This window comes from Equus przewalskii, chromosome 4 (assembly GCF_037783145.1).
Source record: "Equus przewalskii isolate Varuska chromosome 4, EquPr2, whole genome shotgun sequence".
NCBI classification, from domain to species: Eukaryota; Metazoa; Chordata; class Mammalia; order Perissodactyla; family Equidae; genus Equus; species Equus przewalskii.
The window spans coordinates 20,846,788-20,872,983 of NC_091834.1; the positions used below are offsets into that span (position 1 = coordinate 20,846,788).

At 40.5% G+C, this 26,196-nt stretch overlaps 1 protein-coding gene across 17 annotated transcripts in view; it reads right to left on the reverse strand.

Moving 5' to 3' along the window:
* COBL (cordon-bleu WH2 repeat protein) overlaps window positions 1-26,196 on the reverse strand; it is a 277,967-nt gene that overhangs the window by 93,328 nt on the left and 158,443 nt on the right. For all 17 annotated transcript variants that reach the window (XR_011539005.1, XR_011539006.1, XM_070615616.1 and 14 more), the window contains one exon: window positions 25,813-25,995. Coding sequence is in view for 15 of the 17 variants with exons in the window: in XM_070615616.1 (XP_070471717.1) it covers window positions 25,813-25,995 (183 nt within the window). In the remaining 2 variants the exon portion in view is untranslated. The remainder of the gene's footprint in view (window positions 1-25,812; window positions 25,996-26,196) is intronic.

Genomic DNA, 26,196 nt, shown 5'->3' on the forward strand with positions numbered 1-26,196 from the left:
TGGAAAAGGCAAAACGATGGAGACAGTAAAAAGATCAGTGGTTTCCAGGCGGTAGTGGGAGGGAGGGATGAACAGGTGGAGCACAGAGGAATTTTAGGGAGTGAAACTACTCTGGATGATATTATAACAGTGGACACATGACGTCACACATTTATCCAAACCCACAGACAGTACAACATCAAGAGTGAACCGTAATTTAAACTACGGACTTCCGGTGATAACTACGTGTCAACGTAGGTTTGCCAGTTGTAACAAATGTATCACTCTGGTGACGGATGCTAATAACGGGGGAGGCTGTGTGTGTGTTGGGGGAAGGGTAGATGGGAACTCATTAGCTTCTGCTCAATTTTGCTGTGAACCTAAAACTGCTCTAAAAAATATGTATATACATACATACATATACATGATATTCTGTACACAGAGTAATTATCCCTATTATGCATAAGCATTTCTATTCCAATTTGTCATTGATGGATTTGGACTGCTTTCCTGAAAGTTCTATGGATTAGTTTTTTGCCCCTAAAGTAAAATTAGAAGCAATGACTACAGAGAATTCCTAAGATATGGGCTATTTAAAATATATAGTTTATTATTAACATGGAACTCTAAAATTACTTATAAATATGAAACTATCTCCCAAGGCAATCAAGACATAAGCAAGCAGCACGTCACGCTCACTGAACTTCTCATTAATCCGGGATTCCCCTGGGGAGATGGGAGTGATATGCACACTTCCCAGAGCTTTGGGGAGTTTCTAGTTTGTTGCTCTCGTGAGCACTGGAGTTTGACCATGGGCTGCGACCCTCCCTCGTCTGGGCTGCGTGTAGGGACTGCTTTCCTCTGCACCTTTCTGCGCTGCCTTGCATGACATCCTGAGTGCCAGGCTCACACTGAGGCACCTTCAGGCCCGTCCTGAACAAGTTCCTCACTGGCTTCAGTTGCCCTCCTCTAGTTCTGTTTTGAACATGCTAAGTGTGTGCATTCCCAGGCCAACAGCCTCAGATGCTCCCTAGACACCACCCACCAAGCACGAGGTTCCTCATGCAGTGTGGCCACAACCAAAACCTACAACTCCTACAGGTGAAAATGAATTTACTAATGTTAGCTCTCCATGAGTTATGGGAAACTTGGGCATTTTAAGTTTCTTTTGGAAATGATAAAGATCCTTTGGCACAGGTCTAGGTGGGAAATGTGTTTGCTTTGCACAATCTCCTTCCTTGGGGAGACATTAGTTCCCGTGCACCCAGGGAATAGACTTTCACTGCGGATGGCACCTTATTTGGAGCATCTATGCTTCACCACAGGTTTTGTTGATCTGACGACCAGGATTCCAGCAGTATACTTCAGCTACAAGCAGAAGTGCCAAGTGCAAACCAATACTCAGAATACGTGAAGGAAATAAAATATGAACCACATAAATAATGAAGACCATAAGGCTTTATTATTCTATGAGCTATCAGAACTATGTAACAAAAAGTAAACACTTTTCTGAACTCTCATCGTTATTGTTTATAAAATTTCCATCAAGAAACCACAGTCCTGGGGCCGGCCCTGTGGCCGAGTGGTTAAGTTCGCATATTCTGCTTCGGTGGCCCAGTGTTTCGCCAGTTCAGTTCCTGGGCGTGGACATGGCACCACTCATCAGCCATGTTGAGGTGGCGTCCCACATGGCACAACCAGTGGCACTCACAACTAGAATATACAACTATGTGCTGGGGGGCTTTGGGGAGAAGAAGAAGGAAAAAGAAAAGATTGGCAACAGATGTTAGCTCAGGTGCCAATCTTTAAAAAAAAAAGAAAGAAATCATGGGCCTACTTTTGTCTAATCTCTCTTCAATAATCTTCTACATTCTCCTATAAAACATTGTTTAGAAGTTTTTTAGTGACTGGAAGATTTTACTGTCACCCAATTCCATGGATTAAAAAGATTCAAGTGGTTCCTTAGCATTCAGCTCCTTGGCAAACACAAAAGGCTAAACAGAAACACACAAAGAACAACACAAAGAGCATTGTGCTTCTTTTGTTGGAATTATATCTACCAAAACAATAGATTTTGAACAAAAAAAACCATTTGCTATGGTTGAATGAGTCCTCTGTAAAGAAATCAGTCCTTTTCAATATTATTTGAAGTAAATTTCTCCTCCATACCAGAAATGTGTCATTTGCTGTTCTCAGCATTTAATGCTTCAGTTTACTAGAAATATGGAATGATCTTGAATTGAAGGAATTAAGTGTGGTTCTCTTCATATAACCTAAGATTGCCTATTTTATATCCATTATCTAAAAATACTCAAGGGCCTACAATTGAGTTGAAACAGTTCACTATGACCTAAATTTACACATTCAAATTACTCTTCACCCTCTTTAGTTGAAGTCCACACAGATGCAAAAAGCAGCCTTGGCATATGTGCACATCTTCTAGGTTATTCTGTCTGATTCTCCCACCAATGCCAATTAGATATACTAAGAGTGTGGCCAACATTCTAAACTGTTGTGAAAGACCCACAACATAGACTCTGGGTCTGCACAGGAGACCTCTGCCTTCCCACCCACAGGGAGCTTGCTGGAAAGAAGTGAAGCACAGGTCCGTGTTGACCACAACGCTGCAGTCAGGGTCGGCCCAGCAAACACAGCCATGCTAAGGGAGCCAGAGCCCAAGAGGGTGACCCATTACACATTGGCAAGACCCACAAGGCCAGCTCTCACCAATGTGAGCAGGCCCCCATCTCCATGGAGCTGTCCTTTTCTCACCAGTATACACAGTTAAGGCCCAAGGGCTGGTTCCTATGTATTCCAAATGCAGAAATAAGTGTTTTGAATTGGGCATTTCACATAAAAGATATTTTCCAAAACAAAAACCTCATAATTAGGAGAAAACTTTAAATAATCAAAGAAATCATAGCCCAAGCCCCACAGAAACACTGCTCCTATAGGGCTGGTAAATCTGGACAGTGTTGCTAGGTATTTATTGAAGTCCCAAAAGGACCCATGTTTTCCGCACTAATATGGCACCACCATTTGTTCAGAAGTTCTTCTGCAGGGACCCTGAGAATATACATGGCAAGACTGTTTAGTTTCAGTGAATTTTCCTACTGAAGGAAACGAATGCAGCCAGAGCCAATCGACCACGGCATAATTCGTCCCATCTCCCTAAAGAACAATCCTCAGAACTGAGTCTGCTCCACTAACACATATGACCATTGAAGATCAGCAGATAAAATGAGATTTCAATGTTGATACAAAATAAGTTTGTGAAGTCCATTTTTAACAGCAGTGCCGACTCGGTTCTGAGGATTGTTCCTGAGCAACCCAGAGTCTATATTCTACTTTCTTAGTAACTTTCAAGTATATAATACAGTATTATTAACTATAGTCACCATGCTGTACTTTAAAACTCAGAACTTATTCACCTTACAATTGGAAGTTTGGACCCTTTGACCACCTTCACCCATCCCTCTGCTCCTCCCCTTGGAAACCAACAATCTATCTGTGTCTGTGAGTTTTTTTTTTAAGATTTCACATATAAATGAGATCATACACTATTTGTTTTTCTCTGTATGACATTTTACTTACCATAATACCCTCCAGGTGTATCCACGTTTTTGCAAATGGCAAGATTTCCTTTTTATAGTATTGTATACATACATACCACATTTTCTTCATTCATTTATCCACTGACAGACAGACAGGTTGTTTCCATGTCTTGGCTGTTGTAAATAATGCTCCAATGAACATGGGGGTGCAGATATGTCTTCAAGACACTGATTTCATTTCCTTCAGATATATACCCAGAAGTGGGATTGATGGGTCATATGGTAGCTCTATTTTTAATTCTTTGAGGAACTTCCATACTATTTTCCATAGTGGCTGTACCAATTTACATTCTCATTTTCAACGTACAAGGGTTCCCTTTTCTCCACATCCTTACCAGCATTTGTTACACTCAAAAAATCTTTGCCCAGACAATATCAAGGAGCATTTTCCCTATGTTTTCTTCTAGTAGTTTTATGGTTTCAGGCCTTACATTTAAGTCTTTAACCTATATTGAGTTGATTTTCATATATGATGTGAGATAAAGGACTAATTTCATTATCCTGCATGTGGATATCCTGTTTTTCCAACAAGATTTATTGAAGAGACTGTCTTTTCCCCATTGTGTGTTCTTGGCACCTTTATTGATCAGCTGACCATAGATGCGTGGATTTATTTTGGGGCTCTCTATGGTCCCATTCATCTATTTGTCTGTTTTTATGCCAGTATCATACTGTTTTGATTACTGTTGCTTTATAATTTATTCTGAAATCAAGAAGTGTGATGCCTCTAGGTTTTTTCCTTTTTCTCAAGATTGCTTTGGCTATTCAGAGTCTTCTGTGATTTCATATGAATTTTAGGACTTTTTTTCTATTTCTGCAAAAAATGACATTGGAATTTTGATGTGGATTGCATTACTTGTATCTGTAGATCACTTTGGGTGGTATGGACATTTACCAATATTAATTCTTCCAATCCATGAACATGGGGTGTCTTTCCATTATCTGTGTCTTCTTTAATTTCTTTCATCAGTGTTATAATTTTCAGTGTATGAGTCTTTTATTTCTTTGGTTAAGTTGATTCTTAAGTATTTTATTCTTTTTGTTGCTATTGTGAATGGGGTTGTTTCCCTAATTTTCATTTTGGACAGTTCATTGTGTATAGAAATGTGACTGATTTTGTATCCTGCAGCTTTACTAAATTCATTAATTTGTTCTAACAGTTTTTACTTGCTGAGTCTTATAATGATGTCATCTGAAAAAAGATAATTTTACTTCTTTCTGATTTGGATTCCTTTTATTTCTATTTCTTATCTAATTGCTCTGGCTAGCATTTCTATGTTGAATAGAAGTGATGAAAGTGGGCATCCTTTCTCTGGATCTGGAGGGAAAGTTTTTAGATTTTCCATGTTGACTCTGATATCAGCTGTAGGCTTTTAAAATATGTGGGCTTTATTGTGTTAAGTTCCTTCTATACCTACTGTGTTGAGAGTTTTAATTTTAAATGGATATTGAACTTTGTCAAATGCTACCAAATGCATCTATTGAGATGATCATGTGTTTTTACACTTTCATTCTGTTAATGTGGTGTATCACACTGATTGATTTGCATATGTTGAACCAACCTTGTACCCCAGGGATAGATTCCACTTGGTTATGGTTTATACGCTTTTCAATGTGCTGTTGAATTTAATTTGCTGGCATTTTATTGAGGATTTTTGCATCTATACTCATCAATGATATTGGCCTTCTTGTGTGTCTTTGTCTGGCTTTGGTATCAGGGTGATAAAATGATAAAATGAGTTTGGAAGTGTTCCCTCTTCTATTTTTTGGAAGAGTTTAGAAATAATTGGTATGAATTCTCCTTTGAGCGTTTGGTAGAATCCACCCATGGAGCCATCTGATCCTAGACTTTTCTTTGTTGGGAGGTTTTTGATTACTGGTTTAATCTCCTTTTTTATTATTGGAATGGATACTTTTTTAAAATTCAAAGTAAAGTAGGACAAAAAATAAAAGAGACAACCAGAAAACAAATAATAAACTGGTATACCTAAATATAGCCATATCAATAATTAGATTAAATGTTAACAGACTAAACATTACAGCTAAAGGACAATTTCTACATTGTCAGAATAGATTAAAATGCTGTCTATAAAAACCTGTTTTAAACAAGATGACATAGATTGGCTAAAAGTGAATGGATAGAAAAAGATGCTACGTAAACTGTAAGCACAAGAAGGCTGTAATGGCTAAATGAACAGCAGATGAAACAGACTTCAAGAAAGAGTATTACTACCATGGACAGCTAATCTTTGATAAAGGAGCCAAGAACATTCAATGGACAAGGATTTCAATAAACAGCGTTAGGAAAACTGGACAGCCACGTGCAAAAGAATGAAAGTTGACCATTATCTTACACATACACAAAAATTAACTCAAAATGGATTAAAGGCTTGAATGTAAGACTTGAAACCATTAAACTCCTGGAAGAAAACAGAGGCAGTATGCTCTTTGACATCAGTCTTAGCAGTAACCTTTTGAATATCATGTCTCCTCAGGCAAGAAAAACAAAAGGAAAAACAAGCAAATGGGACTACATCAGATTAAAAAGCTTCTGCACACCAAAGGAAACAACGAACAAAACAAAAAGACAACCCATCCACTGGGAGAAAATATTTGTAAATCATATACCCAACAAGGGGTTAATTTCCAAAATATATAAAGAACTCATACAACTCAAACAAAAAAATGAACAACCAAATCAAAAAATGGGCAGAGGATATGAACAGACATTTTTCCGAAGAAGATATACAGATGGCCAAAAGAACCTCAAAAGGTGTTCAACATCACTAATTATTAGGGAAATGCAAATCAAAACTACAATGAGATATCATCAAACATCCATCAGAATGGCTATTATTAAAAAGACAAGAAATAACAAGTGTTGGAGAGAATGTGGAGAAAAGGGAACTCCTGTACATTGCTGATGGGAATGCAAACTGGTACAACCACTGTGGAAGACAGCATGGTGATTTCTCAAAAAATTAAAAATAGAAATACCATATGATCCAGTAATTCCACTTCTGGGTATTTATCCAAAGAACATCAAAACACTAATTCAAAAAGATACATGCACCCCTATATTCATCACAGCATTATTCACAATAGCCAAGACTTGGAAGCAACCCAAGTGTCCACCAATGGATGAATGGATAAAGAAGATGTGGTATCTATACACAATGGAATACTACCCAGCCATAAAAAAGACAAAATCATTTAATTTGCAACAACATGGATGGACTTTGAGGGTTTGATAAGTGAAATAAGTCAGACAGAGAAAGACAAACTATATGACTTCGCTCCTATGTGGAAGATAAAGGCACAAACAAACACATAGATAAGGAGAACAGATTGGTGGTTACCAGAGGGGAAGGGGGCAGGGGGAGAGCAAAAGGGGTAAATGGGCACACATGTATGGTGACGGATGGGAACTAGACTTTTAGTGGTAAACATGATGCAGTCTATACAGAAGCCAAAATATAAAGATGTACACCTGAAATTTATATAATGTTATAAACCAATGTGACCTCAATAAAAAAGAATTTAAAAAAGAAAGAGTACTACTAGAGTTAAAGATGGATATTTTATAATGATAAGGGAGTCAATGCATCAGGAAGATTTAATAATCATATATATATATGATTAATAATCATATATATGTGCCTAATAGAGCTTCAAAATACTTGAAGCAAAAACTGACAGAATTAGAGGGAGAAATACACAAATTCACAATCATATTGGATAATAGCACAAGTCAGATGGGGAGAAAATTTATTCACTGGCTTTTTAGCTGTACTCTTTGCCTTATTTGTTTTTAATGGCTGCTCTAAGGATTATGATATTTATCCTTAACTTACAGTACATTTAGGTTAAAGTATTATAATACTTTATATAAAATGTGAATACCTTGCAATCATATAGGTACATTTACCATGTCCCTCCATATTTTATGCAATAGTTGTCATATGTATAACATTTACATACGTTATAAATCACAAAACAATATTATAAATTTTGTTTAAAAAATCACATATTTTTAGAAGAAATTAAGAGCAAAATCAGTCTTTCATATTTACCCAGTAATTTACCATTTCTGATGTTCTTCATTCCCTTCCAAGATTCCAGGTTTCCATCTGGTATTATTCCCTTTCAGCCTGAAAATTTTCTTTATTGTTTCCTTTGTGCAGGTCTAACAGCAATAAATTCTTTACCTTTTATGTGAAAATATCTTTCTTTTGCCTTCATTCCTGAAGGATATTTTTGCTGGATATAGAATTCTGAATTGACACTGGCTGTGTCTCTCAGCACTTTAAAGATGTTGTTCCATTGTTACCTAGCTTCCATTGTTGCTGATGATAAACTGAGCAGTTTTCAAAATGTTGTTACTCTATAAAAAATGTTGTTTTTCTCTGAAGATAAGATTATAAGATTTTCTCCTGAAGACTGTTTTTAAGCAATTTCACTGTAATGTATCTAAGCATTGTTTTTTTTATTTATTTTGGTTTGGATTTACTAAACTTTTAAAATCTGTAACTGTATGTCTTTTACAAAATTTGGGAAACTTCTGGCCATTGTTTCTTCAAATATTTTTTTCTCTTTTCTTCTGGCAATCTATTTACAAATATCAGATGTTCTGGTAGTGTTCAACAGGTTCTTGGGGCTCTATTTTTATACCAAAATTCCTTCTCTCTCTTCTTGAAATTGGATAATTTCTCTTGATCTGTCTTCAACTTCACTGCCTTTTTCTTTTGTTACCTTCATTCTTTGTTAAGCCCATCCAGTGAAATTTTTAAGATATTGTGTTTTTCCATTTTAGAGTTTCCACTTGGTTCTTTTTTATAGTTCTTATTATCTTCTGAGATTTTTCCACTTTTTCATTCATTATAAGCATATTTTTCATTCTGTCATTGAGCGTATTTATAAGCTACAGTAAAAGTTTTGTCTGCTAATTCCAATATCTGGGTCATCTCCAGGTTGGTTTCTGTTGACTATTTTTAATTGTGAACAGGTCATATTTTCTTAGTTCTTCATATGTTGAATAATTTTTGCCTGTATGCTGGATATTGTGAATATTATGCTTACAGATGCTGGATTCTCCTATATTCCTATGAAGATTGTTAATTCTTCTGTCTCAGGAGGCAGTAAGCTGAATGGACTCACAATTAAAATTGTGTCTCCCGCTGGCAATTCAAATCTCAGTTCAGTTCTTTTACCCTCGGCCAGGCTGCTTGGTGCCTGTCTGTTGCATGCATGATTCAAGGCTCAGCTAGAGATCCGGGCAGAATTTATCCAGAGATTTTATGGCTCTCTGGCTCTCTCCTTTCTGCTATTCTCCACTCACTTTCCCGGGGCTGGTGGCTGTCCTCAATTCTGCTCCTGGTTTTTCAGGCCAGAAAGGCTGGGGATCATGGATTACTTTCTTGAGTCTACATATAATCTACTGACTACATATTAATTTCCTATTGCTGCATAAAAAATTAACATAAACTTAGTAGTTTAAAAACACATATTTGTTATATTACAGTTTGCATGGGTCAGCAGCTCGAGCACAGCTAAGCTGGGTCCTCTGCTCAAAGTCTCACAAGGCTGTAGTCAAGATCTCATCCAGGCTGTATTCCCATCTGGCATAACCACTTGCAAGGCTATTCAGGTTGTTGAAAGAGCTCTGCTCTTTGCAACTCTATGACGGAGGGACCTGGCTTCTTAGTCTAGACTGGGGGTCATCTTCAGGTTCTAGAGGCCACCTGCATTTCTTTGTCACATGATCCTTTTCAAAGGCAGTTCACATCACGAGTGTTTGCTTCTTTGAGGCCAGCAGAGAATTCTCTCTCTCCAGTCTGCTCAGATGGAATCTTATATAACAAAGTGTAATCAAGGGAGTAACATCCCATCACATTTGCCACATGGTATAACCTGATCAAAGGAGTGACATCTCATTGATGGTGCCATATTCGATGGGTCAGAAGCAAGTTGCAGGTCCCAGTGCACCCAAGGAGAGGGGATCATACAAGGATGTGGCTCACTAGGGGCCGCATTGTGGTATGTTGGCCATAAGGACTTAAAGTATACTTTACAGTCCTATAATCTGGGGCCCTTGGAAGTAAAATACTTCTCCAGGGTTGTATAGGTCAGCACTGGTGAAGCCTATGATTCAAATCCAGACAAAGCCTACCTCCTCCTGGTACACCACATACATTCCAACAAACAAAGCTACTGTCTACACTGTGGGAGCAATCTGGATTCTGCCACAGAGAGGTGTCAATAAACGAAGCACAGCATCTACAAATCAGTGCTGTCCGATCTCTCTTAAGTCACATTAGACCTCACCAATACCTGCAACTCAGGACTCTCAAACATCAACTTAGTTTCCTAAGTCCCAGAGTTGTCTGAAAGCATTTTATTTCCTCACACATAATTAAAGTCACCAGAGATTCCATCACATTGGAAAGTCCAACAAATGATACAGTTTAATTCAGAGAAATCAAAATGTTAAAACATACCTAACAAAGTCACAGGTTCCAATACCTGGCAAATACATATTCTTTCATTTGGTTACAAATTAAGTTTCTCTAGTGATTTTATTACCTCTTTTAGGTTACTACAGTATTCAGGCTATGTAACCTAGGGCCTGTTGTAATTCTAATGATAACGTATGGTAACAGTTTCTACTACTTTGTATCAAGAAGTAGCTCAAGACTAATGGGAATGCTAGTTTCATAAATAACAGTTGTAGAAGCATCAATCTGAGATGAAGAGAAGCAAGTTCTTTTTGAGGAACTGCGACTCACTAGCTGGTCTGTACGGGCAAGTCCAGCTAAGCTGCGTTCCTTGATCTGCAAGCTCTTTTCACCTCTAAAATTAGAACATGCACCTTTCTACGTTAATATGGACACTGGGAAGTAAGTGAAGTTTCCAAGGGAGAAAAAAAAGATTTTGTATCAGAAATGTAGGTCAACTGTCTGCTGAACTAAAGTCTTTGCAGTAAACCCACATGGCTCCCCCTCGAACACAGGGGTAATGGCAACAGTCAGGTATTGTTTAGATGCTTCCCAAATTATTCCCATAGTAAAATTGTTTACTTAAAAAGAATATTCATCCATAAAGGGCTTTAAATATTTGAAAATTCTTGCTAATTTTGTAAGCATTGTTAGAAGTCCTATTAATATATTAGATCTTCAAAACAACCTTGGTTATGTAAACAGGCACAGATATTATTATTCTACTTCTGAGGAAACAGAGCTCAGAAAAGCTGATAGGCGAGTCCTTCTGAGTAACTTGCCTAAAGTTGCACAGATGGTAAATAGGTGAGAAAGACCTTCTCACACTAGATCTCACTTAAATACAAGAAGTCTCTTTTTACTTGCTTGTTCCCTCAGCAAAGACGTGCTATATGCTTTCAGATTTCTTGCTGGAGTCCTGTTTTGGTGATCTTAACATATGGAGGAAGTAAATATAGTAAATACAGAAGTACGGAAAAGAAAGAGAACACCACAGAGTCCTTCATAACTCTAGCCTGAGTGGATCAGAGAGGGGCAAAATAGTGTTGTTAAAACGGTATAATGTGTAGGAGAAAGAAAGCACATGGAGAGAGAAGGTAAAGGGTTTGAAATATAAGTTAATTTCACTTATGCTAATGGGTCAAATAAATCTACCCATTAAAAAAAGATTTCAGCCATCAATGAACCTTCTTAGGCTCACTGAAAATATTCTACCCAAAAATATGCTACAAGTAAGGCATTTAGGGAAAGTATATTTATCATATTTAAGTAAGAATATTTTACTTAAGATTTTGCCTTTTAAAGGAAATGGTGATATCACTTATTAATAATCATATATTAAGTAGTGAATCACTTATTAATTTATTTTTAATTTAGTTTCCAAAACTCAGTCCTTTCACTTTTTATGTTTATTTTTAATTGCAGTAAAATATACTTAACACCATCTTAACCATTTTTAAGTATACAGCTCAGTGGTGTTAAGTATATTCAAATGGTTGTACCATCAATCTCTGTTGTTGAATTCTTTCCATCTTGCAAAACTGAAACTCTATACCCATTAAACAAAAACTCCTTATTCTCCCTTCACCCTAGCCCCTGGCATCTACCATTCTACTTTCTGTCTCTATGAATGTGACTACTCTAGGGACCTCATATAGTTGGAATCATATGATATTTATCTTTTTGTGACTGGGTTATTTCACTCAACATAATGTCCTCAAGGTTCATCCACGTTGCAGCATGTGTCAGAATTTCCTTCCTTTTTAAGACTGAACAATATTCTATCGTATGTTTATATCACATTTTGCTATCCATTTATCCATCAATGGACACTTGGGTTGCTTCCATCTTTTGGCCATCGTGAATAATGCTGCCAATAACATGGGTGTGCAAATATCTTGAGACTCTGCTTTCAGTTATTTTGGATATATGCCCAGAAGAGGAATTACTGGATCATATGGTAATTTTATTTTTAATTTTTTTGAGGAATCACCATACAGTTTTCCATAGTGGTTGCACCATTTTACACTCCCACCAACAGTGCACAAGGGTTTCAAGTTTTCCGCATCCTTGACCATATTGTTATTTTGATTCTTTCTTTCATTTTTGATAGTAGCCATTCTAATGGGTATGAAGTGGTATCTCATTTTGGTTTTGATTTGCATTTCCCTAATGATTAGTTATGTTGAACATCTTTGCATGTGCTGTTTGGCCCTTTGTATATTTTCTTTAGAGAAATGTCTATTCCAGTCCTTCGCCCATTTTTAATTGGTTAATTGATGTTGAGTTATAGGAGTTCTTTATATATTTTGGATATTAACCTTTTATCAGATATATGATTTGCAAATATTTTCTCCCATTTTGTAGGAAACCTTTTCACTGTTGATTACATCCTTTGAAGCACAGAAGTAAAAGCTTCACAGGGACTAAAATTGTGTGAGTTTCGTTAAGGAGTAAATCAAACACTTCTAGTGATGAAGGCCAATTAATCTATGAACCTAGATTGGACAAGGCTCAGTGGGGAGTGGAAGTTCAAGACAAGATGGGCCTTGGGTAGAGCCCTGAAACTGGCTTCAGGTTTCAAAGACTGAATAATGCCTCAAAAAAAGGAATCAGCGTCTTTTACATTGTAAATTTAAAATATTGATTTGTATTCTAAAATCCACTTTTGATTTTTGATTATCAAGGTGATTGGAAAGAATCATGAAAATACTTGGATGGACAGAAGCAAAATGTAAAGGTAAGAAAAATAATGAAGCCACAATTTTACCAGTTTCCCTTTCTAATGAGATACACATTGACTATTGACATGATTGATAGGCAAAACCAAAGTGACAAAAATGACAAAGTCTGAGGATAAGAACATATATTTAAACAGTGGCTATTTAAACACTGTGACCCTATAATACTAAGCCCAGCTTTTAATTTCCTTTATGTCACTAAAATGTCAATGTGTAGGAAAGCAGAAAGTTGAATTTTCATTTTGATTTTATCAAAGAGGCTTCCATAAAATGTCACACTCTAAAGACAGCTAAAAATATATAAGAATCTAATCTTCTTCAAACAAACACTTGCTTCTGTAGCTGGAAGTGTCAGGGAGGAAATGATCCATAACAAAAGGTAGATGGGAAACAACCAAAATAGCTCCCTTTCCCTTTGTCTGCAAACTCTCATTATTGACACCGTTATCTCCACCCGAGGAAGTTCCTTTGCAGCACACACTGTTTTCACAGGCTCTGCAAGTGGACCCCGCAGGGTCACATGGAGATTTGTTTTGGCGAACGAACGTGGCTTCCTCTGAACACAATGCAGTCCTCCTCTTCGCCATCTCCAGGGTACAAGGAAACATCCCAAAGGCCAGAGGTGACCTCTTCAGCATTTCCACTTCCCCCAACATTTTTAAAAAGATTGTTCTGTACCATAATGCATTTTGTATTTGCTTTTCCATATTTTAGGATATAAACAAAATCTATACTTGCTTGTTTATTATAAAAGGAATTAGTGCAAATCCATTATGCAGTTTTGCACTTGTTCTGTTTATTTGCTAAACAGGCAGATATACCTTATGTCTGGGACATTTAAGATGACATGACACAATTATTTTTTAAAATATAGACTCAAAGGCAGTATGGCTAGACCCAAAAGCACTTTACGCAGCCCCACTCATTTTATTCTTCATTCCTGTCAAGACTTTTTTTTTTTTTTTTTAAAGATTTTTATTATTTTTTTCCTTTTCCTCCCCAAAGCCCCCCGGGACATAGTTGTATATTCTTCGTTGTGGGTCCTTCTAGTTGTGGCATATGGGACGCTGCCTCAGCGTGGTTTGATAAGCAGTGCCATGTCCGCTCCCAGGATTCGAACCAACAAAACACTGGGCCGCCTGCAGCGGAGCGCGCGAACTTAACCACTCAGCCACGGGGCCAGCCCCCCTGTCAAGACTTTTGAAGTCCCATAACATACTGTATGAACAGATGAGCAGATTTTTGGAAATGGGTAGACCCAAAAAATACAGGAGGCATCTCAAAAATCAGCAGATATCCACACTGAGCTGTACTGGTAGATATACTACAGAGCATTTGGCCATGCCTGCAATAAGGCTTAGTACTTCATTTCTTTTAATATGAGTGTAATAAGGGCCTCAGCCTTGTCAAGTTTATATATCTTTGGCACTGGCAAGCCAGATGCAATGAATTCCACTGATTTAGTCATTCCATCTAGGGAACAGCATTAGACAGCACAATCACCTAGCATTCCTCACCACTAGCTTGCCTGCTTTGCTTAATTTCTTTGACAAAGGTCATAAATGAGGTGAACTGATTCTATCCTGATTCTGCCAGGTGTTTCAACTGCAGTATTATTTCCATAAGCAGAATGGGCTGTTGAGAAAGAGCTCCATGAACTAAGAAACTACTCTGCTGAAAAACTGAGGGAGTGATGCCCATGACGGAGCATGAATCTATTCTTCTTTCAAGAAGATTTTTAGGATTGTTTGTAAGCTTTGAGTTTTGATTCTCCAACAGCAAACATGACTTCCCTGTCAATGATGAGCAAATATGTGAGCTCTTCTGTTTCAAACATTTTATCCATTTGTGAATCTATATGTCAAATGAGATCACGGTGGTGGAAGTGGCATTATGCACCAGCATATGCTGCCACCTTACCTCCACCGTCTCCTGCAGAGGTTGCAGAGCAGAGATTCAAGCCTGCACATCTCTCACTCGAGCACACTGCCAGCTAATGGTCACATGTTTTCCTCTGATCCCAATCAGCACCCATGAGGAGAGCACCCTGCAGAAAATATGTCCAGCAGGCCTGCGTTCTGCTGCTGACTGCCACAGCTCTGGGACCTCACCTCACTTTGGTAAACCTCGGCGGCCATGTTGGTATGAAGAAGATAAGTCCAGCACCTACTTCATAAGGATATTATAAAGATTAAATTAAATGAGATCATGCATATAAGGTCTTAGCATTGCACCTGCAACACGGCAAAACTGAACCATTGTGGGTCATTATCATTGTTTTTATGCTGGGACCAGTTGGCTGAGGACTGGATGAAGTGCCTTCTCTGGTCAGCAGCCATGGAAAGTGTTTCTGCTGGTGATTGTACTTCTATGTGTAATTGTTCTGGCACAATGGCCTTTCATCCCCAATTGATTTAACAGTTAAGACACTACTAGCAAGGATAGATGATCTGTCTCCACTAGGACTTTATCCATGATCTGTATGCCACCCACTGGGAAAGAGTTTATAAATGACACCTTCACGCACTCTAATCTGCCACACCATAATCTACCCACACAAGGACCATTCTCTGGTATTTTGGGGGCATAAACTGTCTGCTGCAACTAAATATTGAGAGCTTTTAAAGGGCTGAAGCTTATTTGTCCTTGAATTCCTTATGACCAAGAAAACTGTTTTGCACATAAAACTCAGTTTCCTTTCTTATGGATTGAATTCTGTTCCTTCAAAATGTATATGTTGAAGTCCTAACTCCCAGTAGCTCAGAATGTGACTGTAGTTGGAGACAGGGTCTTTAAAGAGGTAATTAAGTTAAAATGAGGCCATTAGGGTGGGCTCTAATCCAATATGACTGGCATCCTAATAGAAGAGAAAGAGGCAGCAGGAATGTGCATGCATGGAGGGAAGGCCATGTGAGCATGCAGCAAGAAGACGGCCGTCTACAAGCCAAGAGAAGAGGCCTCAGCAGAAACCAACCCTGCTGACGTCTTGCTCTAGGACTTGCAGCCCCCAGAGTTGCGAGAAAATAAATTTCTGTTGCTTAAGCCCCCTTAGTCTATGGTATTTCGTTATGGTGGTCCTAGTAAGTTAGTCACCCTTTAACTTAGCTGTAGGCAGTGATTATGCGGGTAAAAATTCAGATTCCTGCAGATTCTACAAAGGCTTTCCTCAAGATGGTGTTTTAACCTTGCTCTTTAGTTTTACTTGCTGTTGTGACCTTGAACAAGTCACTTACTCTTTGTGTGTCCCATCATCTATAAAATGGAGACAACAGTCCGCATCTTGTAGGGATTCAGGGAGGATTAAAGAAGACAATAAGTAAACACTAACTCTAACTGCCACGTGGTGCTTTCCCCACATATTCACTTCTCCCTCACCGCAACCCTGTCTGACAGAAAAATCTTTCCTAGCTTTCACTAAGACAAACATTCCTAGATCGTCCACACACTGGCTCTCATCCCATCCTGGAGCAACGCAGCACAGCTCCCACCCGAGGAAAGGAAGTCAAACATCTGACCGAGCTATCAAGTCCACTGGGGCTTTACTTTCCTCAGCTAAAATATTCTAGTTTCTGCTACTTTTAAAAAAGGGATGGTAGTTTCCAGAATCCTCAATTCCCAGAATGTTCTCTTCTGTGCATCTTTCAGTTTTTTTCTTTTAAAATGTGAGGTTCAGACCCACAGTTACTGCGGGTACAGTCTTAATCAGCACCAAGTAGAGTAGGACTAATGCCATCTCGTCCTGATCATCGCGCCTCTGCTGGTGCAGGCTAAGGTGACTGCAAGCTTTCACAGCCTCGACTGCCTGCTGGCACCACCAAGTCACCTGTGCTTTTCCCTTGGGTGCAGCCATTTAGCTAGGCACCCCATACTTGCACTGGAAGTCCAGGGGCACCAGGGTCAGCCCTGGATTGGGGCATAGGAGAAGACTGGAGGGACCTGGGGATGGAGCTACTCTTGTCCAGGGTCTACAGCATGCAGAGCACAGGAGTGCTGACCTAGGGGCCATTGGAGACCATGACTCAGCCTGAACTCCCACCCTTGCCTTACTGAATGTCATCTCACTGAAGATCAGCCCAGCTTATTAGATCACTCTAGATCCTGACAGGCCCCCTGTCTATTCGCCCTTCATCCACCTAAGCCTCCAGCTGGATCAGCACACAATGTGAGTCACTGATTAAAATAAGGCCTGGCCGCCCTGTTTGTGTCACCAGCAACATCCCTCCAGATAGATCACGACTCATCTTTCATGACTGAGGATAGTCTTGCACGATTCTCCTATCTGTTTTATCATTGAGTCCATATGCATCTGTTCCTAAAATGCTCATTGAGGGTTCACTGCAAGCCAGGTAATGTGCTTAGGGCCAGGACATAACTGAAACGAGTCACTACCCCAAGTTGGGGATTCAGCCAAGTGGATGGCAATTACAATTCTGTGCCCAAGGCTGTGGGGGTGGGAGATGGGGGCTATGGATCTCGCTGAACTTGGTCACTGATGGTCCCTTTACATACTGGTATATTACTGACCTCTGCTAAGAAGTCCTCTGAACATGAGTAGTTGCCACAAAGATACTGACCTAGAAAATCACAAATGATGTAAAATGCATTCCAAGTCACAGTGTCTTGGAATAGCTCATCACACCATTGGAGACGGACGGAGCCACAGAGAGGGCAATGCACAACTCCCTAAGCAAGTTAGACTGCTGTTTGTAACCAAAGAGCCAAAGTAACAGGGGACCAATCAAGGAGATTCTGCACCCTACTAAGAGGAAGATGCAACTGGGAAAGTGCATTTTCTTTCCACAGGAAGTCACTTGTCGAGTCCCGCACTAGGGAAGTGGAGCTGGGGCGCTGGTGTAGGGAGGGGTGCTTGGCATGCCTTTGGTTCAAGTAAGACTCTGAATTTTCCAAACACGCCCAGAAATATACACACAACACAAGCCGAAAGGTCTGCCAGGGTGAGACCCTCGAACAGAGGCCTCCCTTCCTGTCTACACAAGGAGAAAGGATGGCCAGGTTGGAGGACAGAGGGGCTTTACTATAGTGTAACCTGAAGGGTGAAAAGAGTGATCTATTCACTCCGCTCCTCTGGGGGAAGGTGTGTAGCTGAGCTGCCAACCTCCAGCCAAACACAAAATGCTAATTCCGTGCCCTGTTCTTGACCTTCAGAGAATGGAAGGCACTACAGAATGGAAAGGAAACGTGGCACCCTTGGTATTCCAGAACATTAATGTGTGGTGTTCAAGTTAACAGTGTGGGGAGTGGGAAGATTTCTGTCATGTCTGAAAGAACGTGCTGGCAGCTGGTTTGGGTGTGTAAGTTACAGTTATTCAAACACTAGGACACATCTCTGGAGACAGAGTAACCTCCACCTTAATGTCAACACCCTCTTCCTCTCTAAGGTTTGCGCTAGTCTTTTACAAAGTCACAGAAGGAGTGTGTCCCATGCTCTAAACCCAGCTCTATTTCATCATTTCTGCTTTTGTAGGCAACAGAGGGACAGGTCCTGGCTCTCTGGTTAAGAGGGTGACCCAGCAGGTCTGGAGGAAGCACCACCGGATTAGAATCAGCTCCAACAGTCGGCCCTGCGCTGTGTGGTCTCTGATGTGCAGCTCGGCCTGGTCTGAGACTCAGTTTCCTCAACTCGACTGAGGAAAGCATAATTAGCACACTTGCCAGGATGGTCGTGAGGGTTAAATCAAACAATTTATGTGGAAGTGTATTTTAGAAATGGCAACAAAAGTGCAATACAAACACACACACATGTATGTGTGTTATTTTGAAGAAACATGGTTAGGAAGCATTGGAAGACCAAATGAAGGGAATTTAACAAGATGTACAGAGACCAAGGGAGAAAAACCTGGGTTGCAGAAAAATGCTAAAAACAAAGACAGGAGAGAGAGGAGGGTAGTGATAGGGAGAGAAGAGATAAAGAACTTGACACTTTGCTAGCACTTCCATAAATATTCTCCCATTTTATCTCCAAATTGTGTGAGCCACTGCACCCATTTAACAGATGAGAAAGTGAAGCTTGGCTGCTCACTGCGTATGAAGTGGCAGGGTCCAGCCTCTGGCCTACATCCCTGCCGCTTCCCCTCCTCTCGGCTATAGGACCCCTATGCCTGGTCATGGAGGCTCCACAAGACAGCATGGTCATGCCATGTGTCCCATTCTTCTCTTCTTCCTAAGGACAGGTGGAGCAGTGACGTGCATTCCCACCTTCAGAGGCCTCGCTGCTCCCCAGGGGCTCCTGTCCTGCAGCAGCAGCTCAGTCTTCTTGGCATGTAGAGGCTTCTCCACCCCACCTGTCTCCACATGGACAGTTCCTACCCCTCCTCAAGTCTGCACCAATATGGTCATTTCTAGCTGTGGCGGTTGGCAGAAGCCTGCCTTTCCTGGGGCTCATTTATAGCTCTTTCCTCTTAGAGCAAATACTGCAGGCATTGGTCAGAGCTGTTGCCATTTCCACGTCAGCTTCATGAGCAAAACAATTCATTACCTATTCACATATAAATTCAGAACTCAGTGTTTTCCACTTAGAGAGGATCCATCCATAGGTGCTTGATAAATGAACCATGTATATATGAAGTAAATTAATACAGATGTGTACTGATGTGACAGAATGGTGTTAGACACTGGAGGTACGTCAGTGAATGAAGAGACAAAATTTCCTGCCTGCTGGGCTTACATGTTAGAGGCCAGAGGAAGAATGGAAGCAGGGAAGTACAGAGAGAGTGACCAGAGGGTGGAGGGGTTGAGGAGACCTTACTGGTGAAGCGACATCTGAGCAGGGTCTGGATGTGAGAAGAATGTGACCAGGGTCATGTGGAGAGGACCAGGGACAGGCTCCTTTGAGCCAGGCAGCAAGGGCACTGGGAGAGGAAGAGGACTGAGAACATAGGTTGGAGAGGCGGTGGGCCCAGAGCACAGAGGCCTGCAGGCTGAGGTGAGAACTTGGGTTATATCCCAGTGTGATGTGAAGCCATTGGAGGCTTTAAGGGAAGACATGACGTCACTTCTGTTTTGACAAGTGTCATTCTAGCAATGGTATGGAGAAGAATCTGCAGGCAGAGGGGCAGAAGTGGAAGCAGGGACCAATGAGCAGGTCACTGCAATGGGAGTTGACCCAGTGGGATGCAGGAGAACCTGGACCACTGTGCTTGGGCAGGGGTGGTGGGAGGTGGCTGGATTCAGGTCAGGATTCACTGACAGCTGGAACGTGGCGTGCATGAGAGAGAGGCGAGCCTGCAGACTTTGTCTTCTTTATCTCATACACAGGGTGGGGCCAGGTGGGGCTCTTCCACTGCTGAGCCCCTGGTACACACAGGGAATTGAAAGGGTCACCCTTCTCTGCTGAAGCCCTGTCCACCTCCGAACGTGCCCTCCTCTGCACAGCACTCCAGGAGGCCAACTGGCCAAGCCTTGCTGATGTGAGATACCTCCCACATGCCAGATTATTATGAAAAATAATTTTTATAAAGTGTCCAAGCATCATCTACTTTACTAGAAACAAACTACCAACTAGGAGGCACATGATAGGAAACAAAGTAGACTTTACTCTGGGAGGACAGTAGGAACGACTCTGCAAGGGTAAGGATCGCATTTGCCTCAACATCCTTGTGGATGCACATTTTAGGAAGCAAAAAATATCAGTCCTAAAAGGAGAGAGGAGACTGGACCAGGAGTCCCGCTGGCCACACGGCCTGACCACTCCAGTCTGTGGTTCTGCTCACTGGGGATTCCCTCGAACAAGGCCTTCTCTCTGCTACAGACTGGGAAGCAGAGTGAGTCAGGAACACACCAGAATGACCAAACACATGGCCACAGAAGTGAACTTTGAGTTCAATGATGGTCAAAAGCTTACTTCAGCTCTTGATGAAACGTATTGTTGGGTGTCCAGTCAGCAGTTTTATGATTTCCTGTAATATTCTAAAATGCCCTACTCTCATGATGATCCAGGAAATGGAACTGCAAGTAGTAATGCCTTCTGCTAAATTTCTAACATGTGCAGACCATCCTAAATATTTACACAGTACGAAATACTGTGTTCTTACGTGTACACTGCACTGAGATATTACAGTAACGATTATCAATTCATGTTTTCAAGTGCAGGGCCTTGCGTATAGCAGCTGTTCAACAATATTTATTGAATATATGAGCAAATTTTTATTAGAAAAGTCCGTTTTGGGTTATACGAGTAACTGATCATAACACACGCCTCCATCATCTCTCATTTTAATAGCCAGCATCACTAGTTATTTTAGTCCCAATGCAATAAACTTGAGGTAATGAAGAAATATACTTGCCATGTTGGAGTTTTATGGTGTTGAACATAATGAACACAATAATTCAAATAATATAGGACAAAAGAAAGCCAGAATAACTAAAATATTTTTTGAATGACTTGTACTTAGAATAAAAAAGGATTTATAGCTATTATCGGCACAAAAGCAAGTGTATAAGAACCGTATATTGACTGAATAAATTAATGACTAGTTGCTTATTCTATATTTGTGGATAATAACTAAAAGTGGACAACACAGCATTGTCTAATAGACTTCCACAAGTTACTTATTTTAAATCAACTGATGGAGATAAAAACTGAAATAAGCTGCTCTGTAACCAGCCAAGTATTCTACAGATGAAGATGTCAGCTAGTGTGATCTATGGGGTTGTTTCCATCTTGAACAGGTAAACTGAGTCATCTAAGTAAGGATGACTTGCCAGCATTCTATTCTCGTTCTTCTCAAACAGAGGCTCTCAGTGCTTAAAGGGGTGAGTAACTGTCTCGCCCCCCACAGTTCTCTGAAGGTGTGGCCTAGCAAGTTCACATTCATGGCCAAAAGGGGAAAATGCCACCTAGAGAGGAGAGAGGGTGCTGGCATTACTGAACAAAATAAGCCTGTTCCAGGGGCTTGGTGGTTTTTTAATTATACGTTTGGTGCTGGGAGCAATAGAAAGTTCCCTTTTTAAATATAATCTACCCTTCAGTTAATGCAGGACCTTGGCTAACACAGAGCCTTCTCCCCCACTGCTCAGCCCTCCCTGCCTTAGGCGCGCTGGTTCTCCATCCCCCACTGGCTGGCTCTCACCTCCACTCCATCACCATGCAGTCTGCACACCTAAGGAAATGAGGCACAGAAGGTGAATAACTTGCCCAGGTGACGTTAACAGGAATGACAGAGCTGGGATCCGCACCCAGGAAGCAGCTCCCAGGTCCATGCTCTGACCTCTACACCAGGCACCTGGGAATGTTGCTTTTATTGTTTGTTTTGCGGAGGACAAACTGAGGAACAGAGAGTGAGTGGAGGGATGCCTACCCAGGCATCTGTGTCCATAGCCCCTCCTCATAATCTGAATACTGAGCCACGCTGTTCTAAGAGCAGCCCAAGAGGGAGAAATGAGCACAAACGGCAGGAAGACAAATCTCCTTGGGGAGGAGTTGCTAAGACATAGTATACAACAGGGGTTCTGACCCAAACACAGGTGCCGCAAGAGAGAATTCTAGCCCTTGATCAGGGCCAAGGGCAGGACGTGAAGTCATCTCAGCACGGAGCAAGATGGGGAGAGGACAATGTAGAACCTTGAAGATAAAAGAGGAAGAAAGATCCCGTCCAGAACAGGCACTTCCTCTGTCCCCTCACAAGAGCATTCCCTGGGTTCCAGCAAGAAGGGAGAGCTGTTTATTTTTCTTAACATCTAACTTGAGGCCTCACCTAACTATATGGTAAACTGTTCTTAATTATCACAGCAGAGCATAGATTCACTCATCTTCAGATAACTTTTCTGCTGATGAATTTATCCAGATCGGTTAAAAATATTTATGCTGAGTGGACCCTCCCTCACACTTGATTAGCCCAAATTCTAAGTGGGCACATCAGGGCAGCAGCATTCTGTGGAGTAGTGGTTCTCAAATTGGGGTTCGCCTGGGAACTTGCTGAAACATACATTCTCAGGCCCTGCCCCGGACCCAGTGAACCAGAAACTCTCGGGTGGAGCCAAGTCAAATATGTTTTAACAAGCCCTTTGGGGTGATTCTGATGTTCACTTACATTTGAAAAATACTGACTTAGCATATGGTGCCCTAACATATATAATATATCACTCCTGTCTGAATGTTTCCACATAATTAAAACTACATTCAAGGTTCTGGGAAGAGAGAGATGAAGGCCTGACAGGAGAGAGTGGTTCTACCTCCTCCTGAAAGACAATGTGCTGCTTTACCCATCGGCTAACAGGCTTCACAAGGACGCCATCCATTTCTTTCATTGGCTCTAACACCTCTCGAGATAATCTCTTTGAAAAGTACTTTTAGAAATAACAAATACTAATGATCAAGTTATGAGTATAGAATGAGACAACAAATACTGATACAAAGATTACATTTTTTTTAAAGTTTCAGATTGGCTGAAATTATTCCACCTCTAAGACCTGAATAAGTAAATACTGAAGTTTTAATACTAATTGATAAGAAAAAAAGTGTTTTAAATATAAAAACTTAAGTATTCTAATTTTCTTATAAACCAGTCATGTCCTTGAAAATGACTTTCCTTCTCATTCAGGATACTGGTGTTACTAACAGTTGCATATAACTAAGGCTTTCCAAACAAACATCTTATCTTTATATGGAAGGAAGTTCATGAGAAGGAATTGACGTTCTTCCCCAACAGCGATGACAATACATTTTTGGGTTCCTTTCCCAGAAATTAGTAAATAACAAAATACTTTTCATTTAAAAAGAAAAAAAAAAGCACGTTCATAGCAAATGCTTAAATCTAATCCATATGCCGCTCGTATGCTTAAAAAAGGAGATGGTTTCTGTGAGCCAATTTCTCCACTTATTCTCTGCCAAATAAAACAGATTTCAGTAAAAGTCTCTTACTGCCTCAGAGGGAACTCTGTTCATTCTGCAGGGTATAGAGTACTATTTATTTTTCATTCAAAATTCCTGATTCTCTACTTACTATACATTTTCCCACTCAAGCCGACTTTATCCATTCTGGATAAGCAAATTAAAATCTGAAAAAAAACCAACAACATCTCTCTGGATGGAAGAATTTTTAAAACGCTGATGAGGTTTAGCATCTACATCCTATAACATTAGGAAAATGTAATTCTCGTTGGAAAAAAAAAGCTTAAATAGTGATGATACTGGAATTCATAATCTTCTCCACTAAAGAAATACTCCTCCCAATCAAAAGCAAAAGACATCCCCAGAGGTAGGTGGTTGAAAAGTGCTAAATGGTATAAATATACTTAGTGTGTTATGAAAACGTTCAGAATCTAAACCCAAGCAAAATCAAGAGGTACACTGTGGACCATCAGAGGAAGTAGCCTCATGTTCACTTTGACATAATCACGCAAGCATGCAACAAAATGATGTACCATTTGTAACCAAATTTCTTTTTATCAAAAGACAGCTAAAATATTATGCAAAACTCAAAATAAATTAGTAGCATTACAAAATGTTTAGGAAGTACAAAATCAAACTATTTTCTTCTAAATTGTGTTGCATTACAGGCCTCTCAGACACATTTCTAGGGCCACGAATGGCAGGTCTGAAGACAGGAACAGGGTGGTTTCTGAGATGTGGGATAAAAAAAACCCCTGGAGGGATCGAGGAAGATGAGTGATTAATCCAGACTGCTGGACAGACGGACTGATACATGGACAGACAACCATGATGAAAAGGAAATTAAGTGAGATGTCACAAGGATGGCACAGAGAGCCACTACGTAACTTCTAACCATGATCCAGGGACCATGTCTCTCCTTCGGGAGGTACAGACTTAGTTTCTAGTTTATTTTAAGGAAAATCCATTTTGTGAATAAGAAAAAAGGGTTTGAAAATCAAGACTAGCAGGAGTGTGATGCTACTGACAATTATGAAGCAGGGACAGGTCAAGTGACACCAAAACAGAAGGAAAGAGCCAGGAAATTAAGCTCCTCTGAGAGAATAAATGAGTTTTAAATGTACTTTACGTAAATATTCCTGTTTGCAGTGCGGTACCTCCCCAGGAAGCTGGGATGCAAGTCCGCAGGAAACATTCAGCTTAATGAAGAATAATGCATCCTTATCTATACCCTGCAGGTGGACCCAACGTCTTACAGCACATATGGAGCAGGCCCTGCTGCTGGACACAGCCTGGTCTGCCTTGGAACCCTGGAGGACTCAGCTTCTAAAAGAGCACAAAGCAGAGTCCCATGCTGGCCACCCTCATTGTCCCTGTCACACTCCACCCCAATAAGGATGGGTTTAGAAAATAAAAACTTTACTTCACATTTTCACAGTGTCACATTCCAAGCCATGAAAGAGTGCCTGTCAAAGAGTGTCCTACTTCCTGGAAAGTGAGGGTCTGATAATTCAAATGAGGTTTTAAGGGGTCAGCAGGCAGATGAAAGAAGCCCAGATGGAGACCCCAGGTGCTGAGGACACAGCTTCTCCCGGGGGAATACATAGTGACTTAGTCATTTCACAAAGGCATTAGGTTGCTTTGAAAATAAAGATAAAACAGGAGGCTCGAAAACACAAGGCCCCCCACATAAACGTTACACCATACAGAAAGCAACTTCCCATGCAAAAATACCCTCTGCTTTCTTGTACATCTGCATCATGTGGGGCACCTCTATCAGACTGTGTATCATCCTTATCCTATACACTCCAAATTTCTTACAGTCCCTGTAACCATGCAATTTTCTCATTAAGCAATCACGATGATGCCCAAAATTTCAATGCTAAAAATAAAATTAATATTAATCAACAAGCATAGTCCTTTAAGGACTAAAGACAAAAAATAGTTTCCTACCTTCCATAACTGAAGCAGTGTGGCATCTCACCTTTATTTCTAAAGGAAGCTTAAATATTCACCCTAAACACTCCTGTTGCTTAAGCCACAAACATGAAGGACTGTAGTGTACACAGGGAACTTCCAGAGTTCACTGGTCCCGTTAACAGATGCACTGCTCCTCAGGGCTGCTCTCTCCCTACCTTCTCTGATGCCTTGTCTCGAGCAGGTGGCCCCGCACCAGGCAGGGAAGGAGGTGGAGGGGCCCGGCGCTTCTTCATGTCTGACTTCACAGACACTCCTGAGATGTTGCTGAGTGAGAAGGATGGACCCAACGTCATGGAACGGGAATTCACGGATGGGGAGTTGGGGGTAGTTAGACAGCCCTGTTGGGGGAAGAGACAAACAAAATCTCATCAGCATGAGCTGACTTCTCTGTGTATGAATGCTCCCACATGGAAACACTGCCCACCCATCCATCCAAGCTTCTCAATTACCATTTCTATCAACAGCCTTAAATGGCCTGAGCAAAACCCATATTTTCACTCTCCTGGGGAAATTGCAGTAGAAGACATTACATGACAGAT